Genomic DNA, 14,156 nt, shown 5'->3' on the forward strand with positions numbered 1-14,156 from the left:
TAGTGTAAAGTGATGTAAATGGGTGTACACTGACCTAGTGTAAAGTGATGTAAATGGGTGTATACTGACTCAGTGTAAAATGATGTAAATGGGTGTACACTGACTTAGTATAAAGCTTCATCCACTTTTTTCAGTGACTGAATGACTGAATGAATGAACTGTGGCACAAATGGATGCTGAATGTAGTGCTACACATCCATAGGTGAGCTAAGGAAAAACCCATTTCCTCCTCCCCTTCCCTGTGCACAGTAATAAAAATACACAATATTTACTTCGCATAAAATAGAAAACACAGGGGCTGGAGAGATGGCTCATTGCTTAAGAGCACTGGCTGCTCTTCCAGAGGTCCTGAGTTCAATTCCCAGCAACCACATAGTGGCTCACAACCATCTGTAATGAGATCCGGTGCCCTCCTCTGGCGTGCGGGCATACATGGAGGCAGAATGTTGTATACATAATAAATAAATAAATCCCTTTAAAAAAATAAATAGAAAACACAATTGTGTGGGCTTATTTTTTCCATGTCAATAAAATAGTATTTTGTCCCTGTCCTTTTCTGTTTTTAGGCAATCCTTGTCTTTGTACTAAGCATCGGCTCTCTAATAATCTATTTCATCAATTCAAGAGAGTGAGTAGAAACCACAGTCATTCTTGTCCGCTTTATCAGTAACTTAATTGCCTTAGAATTTCTCTTCAGGGATGTCAGTTTTGCTTACATGTACATGGGCGCATCCCCACAACAACTCCCCACCCCCACCCTCCACAGAAGCTAATCAAAATGGCAGCCATGTAGCTGCCCCCCAGTGAGCACTAACTCCATATCTGTGATAAGAGCTTGCAATTTGCCCTGAGTTTTGCCACCTCCATTGCTAGTATTGGGGTGGGATGGACAGCTGTGCTCTGGGGACTCTGAACTTGCAACTGTCACTTTGAATTCCTCAGGAGTTGAGAAAAAAGTCCTGGGGTATTTCAGAGTCCCTCATGCTTCAGAGACTTCAACCCTGGAGCCATTCTTTGAAGTCACTCTCTTCTTATATCTCTCAAGGCTAGAATGATATTTTTAAAGAACTAAACCAAGTCTAATTTAAACTTCATGCCAAGCCTCTGAGATTTATATCAAATATCCAGCTGGGGTAAAAATAAGGATCGCAGGCTACAAAAGCCAACCTACTTTAGAAAATTCGGGGAAATGATAGTCTTTGCTTTGTAAATTTCTCTCACATCTTTTAGGATATATCTTTAAATTTGTTTCAGATCCATTCATTTTATCTAGAGTAGCCTTATCTCAAAGGGGTACCTAAAGAAGCTGAAAACTTTTGACGAGATGGTTTTTCAACCACAAAGGACTGCATAATTTCCCAGGCTCTGAATCCCCGCTTACAAAATTGAAACAGAACCAATAAGCTCTGTAATAGGCCACGCTCCTACTGTGCATCGTCTAGTGGATTCGCTTATTCCATAGTTCCACTCTCAAAGGGAAATAGTTCCATTCACATGTGAACATGCATCTTGAATGGCTAGCTCACGCAGGATATGTACATTGCCTACCCTGCCTTTATCTCTGCTCTGTAGACATAGGTTTTAAAATGTTCATCTTTGCAAAATGTTCCCGTTTCTTTCCAGCCCTGTTCGAGAGTGTTCTTCACATCGAGACAAAACCATCCCTGTTGATTTGAGTTTCAATGTTTTCTTTACTTTTCATTTTGGGTTGAGGGTAAGTATCTAGATAAAATGAAAAGTTATCTCCCCCACCCCCACCGACACATACATAAATAGAAGCAATGTAGAGAGACCATCTTTTGTTCCTCAGTTATTAAATCTCTCTCAGTTCTCAGGCTCTAAAGGTAGACCCTAAGTTGCTAAATACTTAATGAGACCAAAAGCCTACATCTTCTGGGCTTGACCATGTAAGCCAGGCCCAGAGTTCCAGCACAACTGAGAGTGACCCCACTGTTAAGCAGCATGTCTGCAGTCCTTACTGGCTTCTTGCCTCCCATGGGGGCAGCTTTTCTAACAGTCAGAAGCAAGTAGACCGTGAATGTCTTTGTTATACTAGTGGCATGTGCGCCTTCTTATATGTATATTTTTGATTTGTTCTTCAAGTGTTTTTCTTTTTTAAGTTCTACTTATCTTATGTGTGTGCATGTTATGTCTGCATGTATGTCTGTGCGCCACTTGCCCATGGTGCCCACAGAGGCCAGAAGAGGGCATGCGATTCTGTGGAACTGGTTACAGGTGGTTCTGAGTCACCATGTGGGTGTCAGGAACTGAACCTGGGTCCTCTGCAAGAGCAACAAGTGCTTTTAAACACTGAGCCATATCTCCAGATCAGAATTTAATGTTCTAAATCTAAATTCAGAAGGTCAGAAAACACAATGACCAGGCAAGCTTTTTCATTGGCAACTGACCTAAACCATATATCATTACTGATCACAAATAAGCTCTGTGTATATGACATACACACAGAGATATGTAAAATGAGATATGCACATATATAGAATTTTATCTTATACTAATACACACACACACACACATATATATATTGTATATATAGACATTTCAGAAAGCTCTAGGGGCAGCTGAAAGCTCAAAGTGTTTAAGAGTGAGAGTTAGGGTCTGCTAAGTAAAATAATTATATATATGCTCATTAATAAAACACTGATTAGAAGTATGATTCCTCTCTCCCTCTCACTGTTGTTTTGTTTTGGTTGGTTGTTTTTGAGACAGGTCACACTGTATAGCTCTAGCTGGCCAGGAACTCTCACTGTAGACCAGGCTGGCCTCAAACTCATGGAGACCCACCACCTCTGCCTCCTGAGTGCTGGGACTGAAGTTGTGTATCACCATGCTCAGACCAAGGTCCAATCTCTTTATGCAACATGTATGCATTTGTGTATTTACGTAAATGTATGCATCTGTATATGTGTTAAATAGCGTGAGATTAATAAAACTTCAGTTAATGAGTGAAATATATCTGGGAAATAGTTGTTCTCCACAGTCGCTTTAAAATTCTCAGTGGTAGGTAGAGCTAGGAAAAATAGCTCCGAAGAGCCTGTGACACTTTGAGAGGGACCTGCATTCAGTTCCCTGTTCCTCCATGGCAGTTCCCAGCTGTCTGTAATTTCAGTTCCAAAGGCTACGACGCCCTCTTCTGGCCTCTGTGGCACCAGCCTTGCGCATGGTGTACATACAAACATACAGGGCTATATACACACAAACACATTTATGTATGTAAAATAATATTAAAATCTTTTTTTAAAAACCCCAAGGGTAATATAATTTGGGTTTTTTTGTTTCTATTTCAGTTTTGGGCAGCTGAAGACAAGGTCAAGTTCTGGCTGGAGATGAATTCAATTGTAGACATTTTTACTATCCCACCAACCTTTATTTCTTATTATTTGAAGACTAATTGGCTAGGTAAGTGTGCTGTGGCAGTCAGTAATCAGTATCGATGATGTTTTAGCCCCAAACCACTCAACATTCATTTAGAATATTTATTTTTCTTTTTAAATACCTCACTGCTATTTCAAAGAACCCGCTCTTGACTGTAGAGCTTTGTGCTATATTTGCAGAAACATATTTTGTTTTGTTGTTTTATTTTGAGACAGGCTGTCACTATGTAGCTCTGGCTAGCCTCAGACTCACAGAGCCCCGCCTGTCTCTGGGTCACCACAAGAATGTTCAGAAGTCATTTCTCGATCCCAGCATGTAACAATGCACCGGGCACCCAGCAGGTGTCCAGTAGTTTTTGATGGGAGAACTATATCTACAACCAGAGGGGGCAAGGCTCCAGGACCCATGGACCCTTGTGTGGGATCTCATACAGACTCAAAGAATGACCTGCCCTGCTTTCTCAAGGTCAACCATCATATTCAGATATGCTGTAACATGTCTGAAAATTGTTCAGTAGTTGTTTTGTGTTTAAGGTGGGTATATTGACAATGCGTGGGCTTTTAAAAATCGGCTTTTATATAATTTTGTTTTATTGTTTATAAAATACATACCAATTCTATTTTTTGATATTGTTAACAAACTATATAAAGTAAAACTAGGAGTACTGAAAAGCTAAATAATCAAAAGCTTAAGGGACCCGTGTAAAGTTTCCTATAAATTCCACAGTAGGGTTAGAGTGAAATGAATAGTGCTTGTTGTGCAAGGCCGGCGTCTACACGCTTGAAATCAGGTCTACAATGCTGTAAGGTGGGTCCTATAATAATTCTCATTTTATGGGTGAGGCACTAGAGAAGTGGGCACCCTAGGTAACAGTAGTGAGCTTTCAGAGCCAGGATTCAAAGGTCATGTCCTTAAACCTGTACCATTGATCACATCATTAGACTTAAGGGTTTCTGAAAAGTAAAATGCGTGCTTCCCAATCACGTTCTATTTCAGGCTGCTTTCTCCTGGTTGCTTTGTAGGTTTAAGGTTTCTGAGAGCTCTGCGGTTGCTCGAACTCCCTAAAATCCTACAGATCCTCAAGATCATCAGGACCAGGTAACTGCAGCACTGCCTGGCGTGCTAGCTCAGAAGTTTAGATTGGGAAATGAAAACATTAACTGGTCCTCAAGTTCCCCCTGTCCCACCAGAATCCCAGTGTGAAAATTGGGAAATCCCTCAGCATCTATGCTCTCACTCAGTCGCTCCCACCAGGTAACATTTAGCTCCCTGGCTGAAGCCTTACCAATCCCTGTAAAGAGGATTATCCTTTTACAAGGATTATGCTTATCCCTTGTTTTGAAAAATTATAGTATGTAAACCTGCTTTGATTTTAATTCCAGATCTCTTTTCCCAAAACAAAAATAGTCACAGGCCCAGACAATACAGCCTCTTGTCATTTCTCCTGGTGTTCCACAAGGAGCAGATGGTAAGATCCAATTGCTGAAGACAACACACCCCTCAGTTGTGTAAGGCAGAAATCAGCCTGGAACCAAGCTGAAAGCCTCCCCTCTGCCAGCTGGCTCTCGGAGTCCTTCCCTGAAGAGGCTGTGCAAGCTGCTAGAAAAGGCATCAATGGCCTTACCTAGTTGTGGATCCTACAGCTGTAAGACCAACTTGCCAGACAAGATGTGCCCACTGGCGCAGCACTAGTACTATCATGGGATAGCATATTGCTTGGATTTGAGACCTGCTCCATGGAAGGGAATCCATGCCTGGCACTGTGAACCTGGTTAAAAACCCATGCCAGGGGATACAGGCACTAAGGGGGGGGGTGGCAAAGGGCACATGGATGGAATACTATTGTTTAGCTATATTTCATAATGTAAAACTACTTTATAAATATGTACATTTAGACCCATAGACAAATGCTACTCTCAGCCTTAATCAGAGACACCATTTTTTCTAGTGACCAGTGGTGAGTGTAGAGATCACGGCTGGACAAAGTGCTGATAGGAAGTGATATACGATACGAACATTCAGCTCTAAACAAGACCCACATTCCATCCCCTCTAAGGTTCAGGGAATGTTGCTGAAGAGGAGGCAGAAAGAATGAATGTAAGAGCCAGAAGATAGAGAGAAAGGCTGTAAAATGCCATCTCCGCAAGACACAGCCACTGCAACTGTGATCTCACAGTAGCTGTGGATGTTTGCCCTGGGTCTGCACAAGAATGCCCCCACTGCCAGTCAGGCACGGATGGAGTGAGGGGCAAGAGTCATGAATCTGGGAAAGGGACTGGTAGGGTGGGGATCAACAGGATGATAAGTGAGGGTTGCCAGAGAGAGTACTCAGAATGCATTTTATACATGTGTACAATTATGAAATAACAAAAGTAATCAATTGAAAAAGAATCACCTCTTGTTGGCTAGTAAAATAAACATTTCTTCATGTGAGAGACAAAACAGTTCCCCTGAGCATGAGTGCTATCCATCAGCAGCAGTGAACTATTGCTTAGAGAAGTAGAGCCATGAGCTTAGGGTGTGGCTTAATAGGAGAGTGTTTACCTAGCATATACAAGGTCCTGGGTTCCAATTCCAGCATTACAGGTAAATAAAAAATAGTGCAACTTAAATATCTCCAAAAGATAATAATAAAAGTCCAAACTGTCTCTTTCGACACACGGCTACATTCTTATTAGAAGTGTCAATATTACAGTCTCAGTGCATCTCAACGTTAAGTATGCATTGTGAAGAAGTCAAGGCTGGAAACACTGTTTTTTCTTGACAAATTGCCAGCTCAGAAGCCACAGCTGTTTCAGCTAAACTCTAGGCTTTCCTTGATGGATGGACATAAGCCTCTCTGATCCCGGTATGTAGTGTGATACTACGTCCCTATAATCTAGTCACATCTAGTCACTCTTGCCCTTTGTTCTACTACTTTAGACAAGGTTCACATGTATGCCTTTAACACACCAGGCTAGTAGATGATGCAGTCAAATCTGGAAGAAACACATGACACTGGGTGAGTCTCCGGCAGTGTTTCTCAGTCTCTTAATGCATACACGAATGATACAGAAGAGGCCCTGTAACCATGCAGACTGATAGGTGAGGGCAGAGCTCCAGGTGATGCTGTACCTTCCAGTCTGTGGGCCACACTGTGAGCAGAAGCTGGGCTCTTGGTGGACAATGTGTTTGTATTTATTGGGAGCCTGCCTGCAGAAACCTAACACTTCTCCTTCTCCTTTCAGTAATTCAGTGAAGCTTTCTAAACTCTTGTCAATCGTTATCAGTACCTGGTTCACAGCTGCAGGATTCCTTCACCTGGTAAGCAGATCATGGCAGTCTCCAATGGCATCCACCAGTGTGAGCATCCTTGCAGTCCCCAATGGCATTCACTAGTGCGAGCATCCTTGCAGTCCCAAATGGTATTCTATGAGCATCCTTTCTTTGAAACTGGAGAGGAACCAGACCAGAGGTTTATTTCTTTACTTTCACCTTTTCGGTTTTACTTTCATTCCCCACCATCATATTTATCATAATTTTTGCATCTCACACCATCAAGATAGCTTTGTTTCATCTTTCGATACTTCAAAATCTGGCTCTAGTGAAAAATTTCATTAGATCTAAAGTTTTAACACATAGGTAAGTGTTAATCCTGAGAGTCATGAAAGAAAAACCAGTTCCACAATTTTGAGCCAAATTTGAAGCAAGCTTTAATTAAGTACTTACCAGAGAAATGGACTCTGATCAGAACCACCCCTGGCTTCCCAGTGAGTGTCAATGAGATGCAAGATGTGTGTTGTGGGGCCTTTTTAAAGACAAAAATCACACAGCCACCTTATTTCCCATGTGGCTTTGTTATTTGCCAAGAACTACAATTCCCAATGTTCCAGGAAGCTGCCTGGGCTTTTTGCAGGTGGGGCTTACAGGTTGCCTTTGGCTTTTACATAAGGTTTATTGATAAATCTTTATGGAAGTTTGGGGATTCTTAATTTTTAAGTAAATATATAAAAGTGAAAGAATGAAGCTAGGGCCAGGGTGTAGTTCAGTGGTAGAGCACTTGCCTGTACAAGGCCTTAGGTTTTTATCTTCAGCACTGGGGAAAAAAAGCCAATGAAAGAATTCCAGTCTTATTAAAACTAAATAGTTGAGCCAGGCGGTGGTGGCGCACGCTTTTAATCCCAGCACTCAGGAGGCAGAGGCAGGTGGATCTCTGGGAGTTCGAGGCCAGCCTGGTCTAGAAGAGCTAGTTCCAGAATAGGAACCAAAGCTACAGAGAAACCCTGTCTCAAAAAAAACACAAACAAAAACAAAAAACTAGATAGTTGCTGGGAGGGGTGAGTTGCTATTGAAAAGAAGGCTTTGGGGCTACCCTTTAGGGTATTCCCATTCTTCTGGAAATATCCACAGGGAAAGGCTTGTTTCTACCCCCACAGAATGAGCCTTTGTTGGTTTGGGTTCCTGGCTTCAGTACTCCAGGACAGCTGAATTATCAAAAGATGGGAGAGTTGAAGTGCAGTGCTTAGAAGCCTTCAGAATGTTCTCCGAAAAACAAAACTAAAGTAGTAAAAGTCTTTGTGACTTGAGGTTCTCTCTTGAAATTAAACAATGACTATAAAAAGATCTACAGCATGGCTTATTAAGAAAATAGTCAAACATAACCACAGTCTCTGATAGAACCTTAAAGAAATTTGAAATCAGCCACACCACTGCACAGTTCTGCTGGGATGGAGGTTTTCTTGCAATGTCCCAGCAGAAAGGGTAGAATGATCTTCATGTTGATAACAATGGACAAGAGTCTCGTTCTTTCCAGGGCAGAAGCAACCCAACCATTGCTATCCCAGAGTTCTAGAGGAGACACCACTAAGACATCCTTTACCTTTACTCCCAGTGAGACATTCTTGGGCTCAGTGTGACCTAAAGGCAGGTTTTATTTGGCTAATTATTTCATTAATTTCTGTCTTGCCCTTGCTTTTCTTCTTTTTTCTTCCTTCCTTCCTTCGTTTTTTTTTTTTTCTTTTTCTGTTAGTTGCTAACTCTTACTGAACGTTCGTGTACATGTGGCTTTCTGAGTTCTTTGGAGAATACCAGAGTCTCGGTAGCCTGTTCTCTCAAGGTCACAAGAGGTCATAGCAGGAAAGCTGCTGCCTAGGTAGTGTGGGTGCTGCTGGACTCTGAATCTTTGAAGTTTCTCTGCTTCAGTCCTCTAAGCATGGGAGCATGCTGGATATGCAGGTCCTCAATGCAGGACGTCTCCAGCAGGGATTCATTCAGAAAAAATAAGGAGAATTGAGGAACAAGAGGGTTCCATTTTGAATCATGACTGATTTTGAAAATGTAAACATCAACAAAAGAAAAAATTTTAAAAACCCTAAACTAAAGGAACTTTATTCCAGAGCGCAGATAATCACAGATTTTGTTGAGAAGATGTTGAAGCTGCAGCCCCAAATCCGAGTTCTGGTTGTCCCACCCCCTCACCGTTCTATACTCACACTGTCCTTCGGCTAAGCATTGATACCATTCAAATTTTTAGGGTTCAAGACTGTATACCAGGCTGGTCTCAAACTCAGAGGTTCACCTAACTCTGCCTCCTAAGGACTGGAATTAAAAGCATGTACCACCATCTGATACCATTCAAATTTGAGTATTAACTAAATAGAAATCTGTTGTAATAGGAGCGGCGGGGCTGCGTCCCCAGCACCCCGGGCCGCCTGCTAGCTTATGCCCCGAAATAACAACAACACAAATTGTATTCATTTAAACACTGCTTGGCCCTTTAGCTCTAGCCCTTACTGGCTAATTCTGATATCCCGATCAACCCATCTCTAATAATCTGTGAGCACCGGTCTTACCGGGAAGATTCTAGCCTATGTCCATCCTGGGTCGGAGCTTCATCGCGTGTGCCTCAGAGAGCAGAGCTATCCCCGCATCTGCCCAGGAACCAGGAGCATGGCGCCTCTCTCTGAGGTGTCTTACCTCATTTCCTCTTCCTCCCAGCATTCTGTTCTGTTTACTCCACCCACCTATGTTCTAAGCTATGAGCCCAAGCAGTTTGTTTATTACTTAACCAATGAAATCAACAGAGTGATATATGACACTCCCACATCACAAATCGTTATGTTTCCTAAGCTTAAATTCCATAAAATAATAAAAAGTAGTTACAGAATACAATAGTGATAAACTACTAAATGTAATTTGCCAAGTGGCCTCCTTGTTTAAACAAGTACAATTGAGACCATAAAAATCTAACATAATCCCTTATACAAAGTCATAAAATATTTTGACTATCGGTGGATAGCCACTGGTAACTTGGCCATGGCAGAAGACACTCCTCACTCATCTTCATAAAAGCAGCCCTAACTGGCCTCAGCAAGTCACACATAAAACTTCCGAGTTGACACAACGACGACAACGACAACGAAAGGCATAAAAGTAGGAACAGATCTTGTTGGGACAAAGAATGGATTCAGTGGGAGAAAGCATAATGGGGCAAAGGTGAAAATGACCAAAATACATTAAATACATGTATGGCATTGTCAAAAAATAAAACAATTTCTAAAAATCTTGAATGAAAAAAAATGTGACTGATAAGATTATTAAACAATAGAATTGAAGAGTAGGTTCAAAGATATCAGAAGATTAAACTGTCCTATGGAGGAGAAGCCATTGCAAAAAAAGAGAACCAGATGCAAAAGAAAAATGTGACAGAACAAATCAGAAGCATGGAGGACAGCACTGTGGGGAAAACACTGGCTCGAGAATGGACAGACACACCTGAGGAGGAAAATATAATCAGTGAAGAACAGGCATCAAAGAGACTTCATGCACTAGATACATAACAAGTGTTCCTAAAGAGATGCTTGAAATGAAGTCTGGCATTTGTAGATGGAAAGCAATCCTGTGCACGAGGGAAAATGTCTCCCAGTCAATAAAGTCGTTAGGTCAAATAAAGCATGCCTGTGTGTTGCATTGAGCCTGAGAACTTCTCACCGGAATTACAGGAAAGGTTCCTAATGATGTGTCCTGTAGCATTATGGGGCAGTAATGTTTGCTTCTTCCCTGGTAGGCACAGGATTCTCGGTCTAGCTCTGTCAGTGATGGGATGGATGGATCTACCTTCCCTGCTCTGTGTGGAGCCAACACTGGTCTTCAATGCTAAGAAGAGAGTACAAACTGAAGAAAGGAAGGCTGGTAGAAGAAAGCAAAAGAAAGGAGTATCAAATTGCTTGGTAGCATTGCCCAATATCAGATGATGACGCGAAGCTTGTGTGAAAGTGAACATAACTTCTCTTCCCATCATAAACCTGCAAGGGAAAACAACAGCCCTGTCAGAAATGTGCGCTGATTAAAAAACCAAACCACAGAGGGAGTGGGAAAACTAAGCAGCTGGGAGTGGAGAGTCATGGTGAAAATGGAGTGATTAAGAAAAACAAATGTCACAACCAGAAAAATGATGGCTGTGTGCTGGTATGTGCACCTACTGTCTTAGGGTTCTATGGCTGTGACAAAACAGTAGGACCAAAGCAAGCTGGGGAGGACAGGGTTTGTTCAGCTTAGCTTACACATTGCTGTCCACCACTGAAGGAAGGCAGGACAGGAACTCAAACAGGACAGGAACCTGGAGCAGGAGCTGATGCAGAGACCATGGAGAGGTACTGCTTACTGGCTTGCAATCAGTTGCTCAGTCTTTCTTTCTTTCTTTCTTTCGTTCTTTCTTTCTTTCTTTCTTTCTTTCTTTCTTTCTTTCTCTCTCTCTCAAGTTTTTTTTTTTTTGAGACTGGATTTCTCTGTAGCTTTGGAGCCTATCCTAGAACTAGCTCTTTTTATTTAGTTATTTATTTTTTTATAAAACTAGCTCTTATAGTCCAGGCTGGCCTCAAACTCAGAGAGATCTGCCTGCCTCTGCCTCTCGAGTGCTGGGATTGAAGGCGTGTATCACCACTGCCTGGCCAGTCTGCTTTCTTATAGAATCCAGGACCACCAGACCAGGGAATGGCACCACGCATAATGGTGTGCCCTCCCACATTGATCACAAGTTGAGAAAAATGCCCTACAGTCTTGTCTACAGCCCAGTAATACAGAGGCATTTTCTCAATTGAGGTTCCCTCCTCTCAAATAACTCTAGTTTATGTCAAGTTGATATAAAAGTAGCCAGTACAACTGATCCATTGTTAACTTGACACACAAACACACCACTTTTCAATTAGAACCTTTCCTTTCTCATGTATCTCCAAGATGACATGTTAATATAACATAAATGTAAATAACTTTAGAAGTGCCATAGTCCTCACAAATTCAACCACATTAAAACTTAAATCTCCTTAAAATATCCACTCTCTCAAAATCCCAAATCTATTTTAAAAGTTCAGAGTCTTTCAGCTGTGGGATCCTATAAAAAGCAAAATTAAGTTAAATACTTCTCTCCTTTGACAGAGAAGAACCAGGGCCCAACCACAATCTGAACAAAGCAAAACCAAACTCCAACAGTATAAATAGCTAGCATCCAATTATCTGGGATCCACTCATGATCTTCTGGACTCTTCCAAAGGGCTTGGGTCACTGCTCCAGCTTTGCCTCTGCAGCACACAGTTGTCTTCTAAGCTCTGACTCCACTCTGTTGCTGTTCTTGGTGGTCATCCCATGGGACTGGCATCTCAAAAATGCTAGGTCTTCTGCTGCAATTGGGCTGCTCTTTCGCCAATAGCTCTCCTATGCTGTCTTCATCATGCCACACCCAAGCTGTTCTCTGTGACCCCTTCAGGCTTTCAAAACCAGTACTACCTAGGTGACTCTTACACTGCCAAGTTCGGTTGCCAGTCCGAGGTACAGCCTTGGCCACCTCTGGAACACAGTTTCTGTGTGCTTACTCTCGAAATACACTTCCCAGAAGATTTCACCTTAATGATGTTGGACTCTTAATCACTTCTAATTTCTCAGCTCCAGCTAGCCAGCATCCACCATCCTAGGGTTTACTTTAGTGGCTCTGGACTCTTGTTAACCACTACTAATTCTTCAGTCCTAGCTGACAAGACACCACAGATTTAGCACACAAAAGGCCAGGTAGAGTCTCTGCTTCCCTCCGAAACTTCACAAGCCAGGCCTCCATTGTCTGCACTGCTCTCAACCTTCTTATCTCCCAGACTCCCAAAGAATAGCCCACTGAGCTCTCAACACTCAATGGTTTTTCCAACCCAAAGTTCCAAAGCCTTTCCACAGTCGTCCCCAAAACAACATGGTCAGGTCTGTCACAGCAACACCCAACTATCCTGGTACCACCTTGTCTTAGGGTTTCTATTGCTGTGATGAAACACCATGACTAAAAGCAAATTGGTGCCACCTCATTCGAATCTATTTGGAAAAGTTTGCTTTTCCTTAGATGTTAAGATCATGTGCTTAAACTCACTAAAACCTGTGCTCAGCTTCATGTGCTTAAACTCACTAAAACCTGTGCTCAGCTTCCTTGATTTTCCCCATCTTCTTAGAAAATGAAAATGAATGTTGATTGCTGGAGACCCCTGGCTCCAGAATGTAGTTCTGGGCCTCAAGGGAAGCAGGCAGCAACCCTCCTAGGGCATTCCAAATCTGAGCTCCTGCCACATGCCCCCATCAGGTGTTAATGATAATCCTAGTTGTGGAAACAAGGCTTGCTGATTGGCACTCGCAATTGGCAGGGCCCTCTCAGCAGCGACAATGTTTGCTCTTGTCTTTGGATGGAATCGGGGAAACTGATGCAGTGTTTGCCTTCTCCTCCTTCTCTTCTATTCACAGACCTTTCCTTTGCCATCTCTCTTTGGACAGGTGGAAAATTCTGGTGACCCCTGGCTCAATGGCAGGAACTCACAGTCAATGTCATATTTCGAGGCCATTTATCTGGTAACAGCAACAATGTCAACTGTTGGCTTTGGGGATATTGTGGCCAAGACAGCCCTAGGACGGATTTTCATTGTTTTCTTCACCCTTGGAAGTTTGGTGAGGAATACTTTTACTATCTCTTGAGTATAAAAATAAAGCATCCAGTTAATGGTGAGAGAACAATATAGAGTTGAAAGTGAATGTTGCTTTAGTTAGTGTATGTGGCAATGAGAAAATGCCCAGATCCCACATTTTCCAAACTATTTACCTTGATGCCTGGAATGCAGCTGCTTGGTTTCCAGGGGTGAAAGGAGGAAGATTCCACATGGAATCAAGCAAGTCCGTCTTCCTCTATTTTTTCCCATCAGACTAAAATCTTCTCCTGAAGAGGAAGAACATTTGAGATTTGGTTCTGTGCCATCTCTCTCAAATGACAATCACTTACTTTACTAGTAATTAGTTCCAGGTAAACTCCAGATAAGAGTATTTATGTGCCTGGCAGTGGTGGTGCACACCTTTAATCCCAGCACTCAGGAGGCAGAGACAGATGGAGCTCTGTGAGTTCGAGGCCAGCCTGGTCTACAGGGCGAGTTCCAGGACAGGTTTTAAAGATACACACAGAAACCTTGTCTCAAAAAACAGAGAGAGAGAGAGAGAGAGAGAGAGAGAGAGAGAGAGAGAGAGAGAGAGAAAGAGAGAGAGAGAGAAGAGAAGAGAATTTGACTATTTGACTTGAAAGTGTCAAGGGCAAAGGAACCCTCATTTCTTTTATTAATCTCTTACAATCCACAACCATGTGCTCCACTCCACCATTCTTATATTGGCATGACCAGTGCCACCTTCTCACATTTAGTCATTATCTCTAGGCCCTCCAATGTCATATGTGAAATGTTTTTGTTTATTGATTTGTTTATTATGTATACAGTGTCTGC

The 14,156-nt window shown here is 42.2% G+C and overlaps 1 protein-coding gene across 1 annotated transcript in view; it reads left to right on the plus strand.

Annotated features, from left to right (window-relative positions):
• Kcnu1 (potassium calcium-activated channel subfamily U member 1) overlaps positions 1-14,156 on the plus strand; it is a 58,233-nt gene that overhangs the window by 4,185 nt on the left and 39,892 nt on the right. Inside the window, exons 3-8 of the mRNA XM_026786857.1 lie at positions 567-628; positions 1,624-1,714; positions 3,306-3,417; positions 4,416-4,491; positions 6,621-6,696; positions 13,171-13,341. Coding sequence (XP_026642658.1) covers positions 567-628; positions 1,624-1,714; positions 3,306-3,417; positions 4,416-4,491; positions 6,621-6,696; positions 13,171-13,341 — 588 coding nt within the window. The remainder of the gene's footprint in view (positions 1-566; positions 629-1,623; positions 1,715-3,305; positions 3,418-4,415; positions 4,492-6,620; positions 6,697-13,170; positions 13,342-14,156) is intronic.

The sequence above is a fragment of the Microtus ochrogaster genome, linkage group LG7_11 (genome assembly GCF_000317375.1).
Source record: "Microtus ochrogaster isolate Prairie Vole_2 linkage group LG7_11, MicOch1.0, whole genome shotgun sequence".
NCBI classification, from domain to species: domain Eukaryota; kingdom Metazoa; phylum Chordata; class Mammalia; order Rodentia; family Cricetidae; genus Microtus; species Microtus ochrogaster.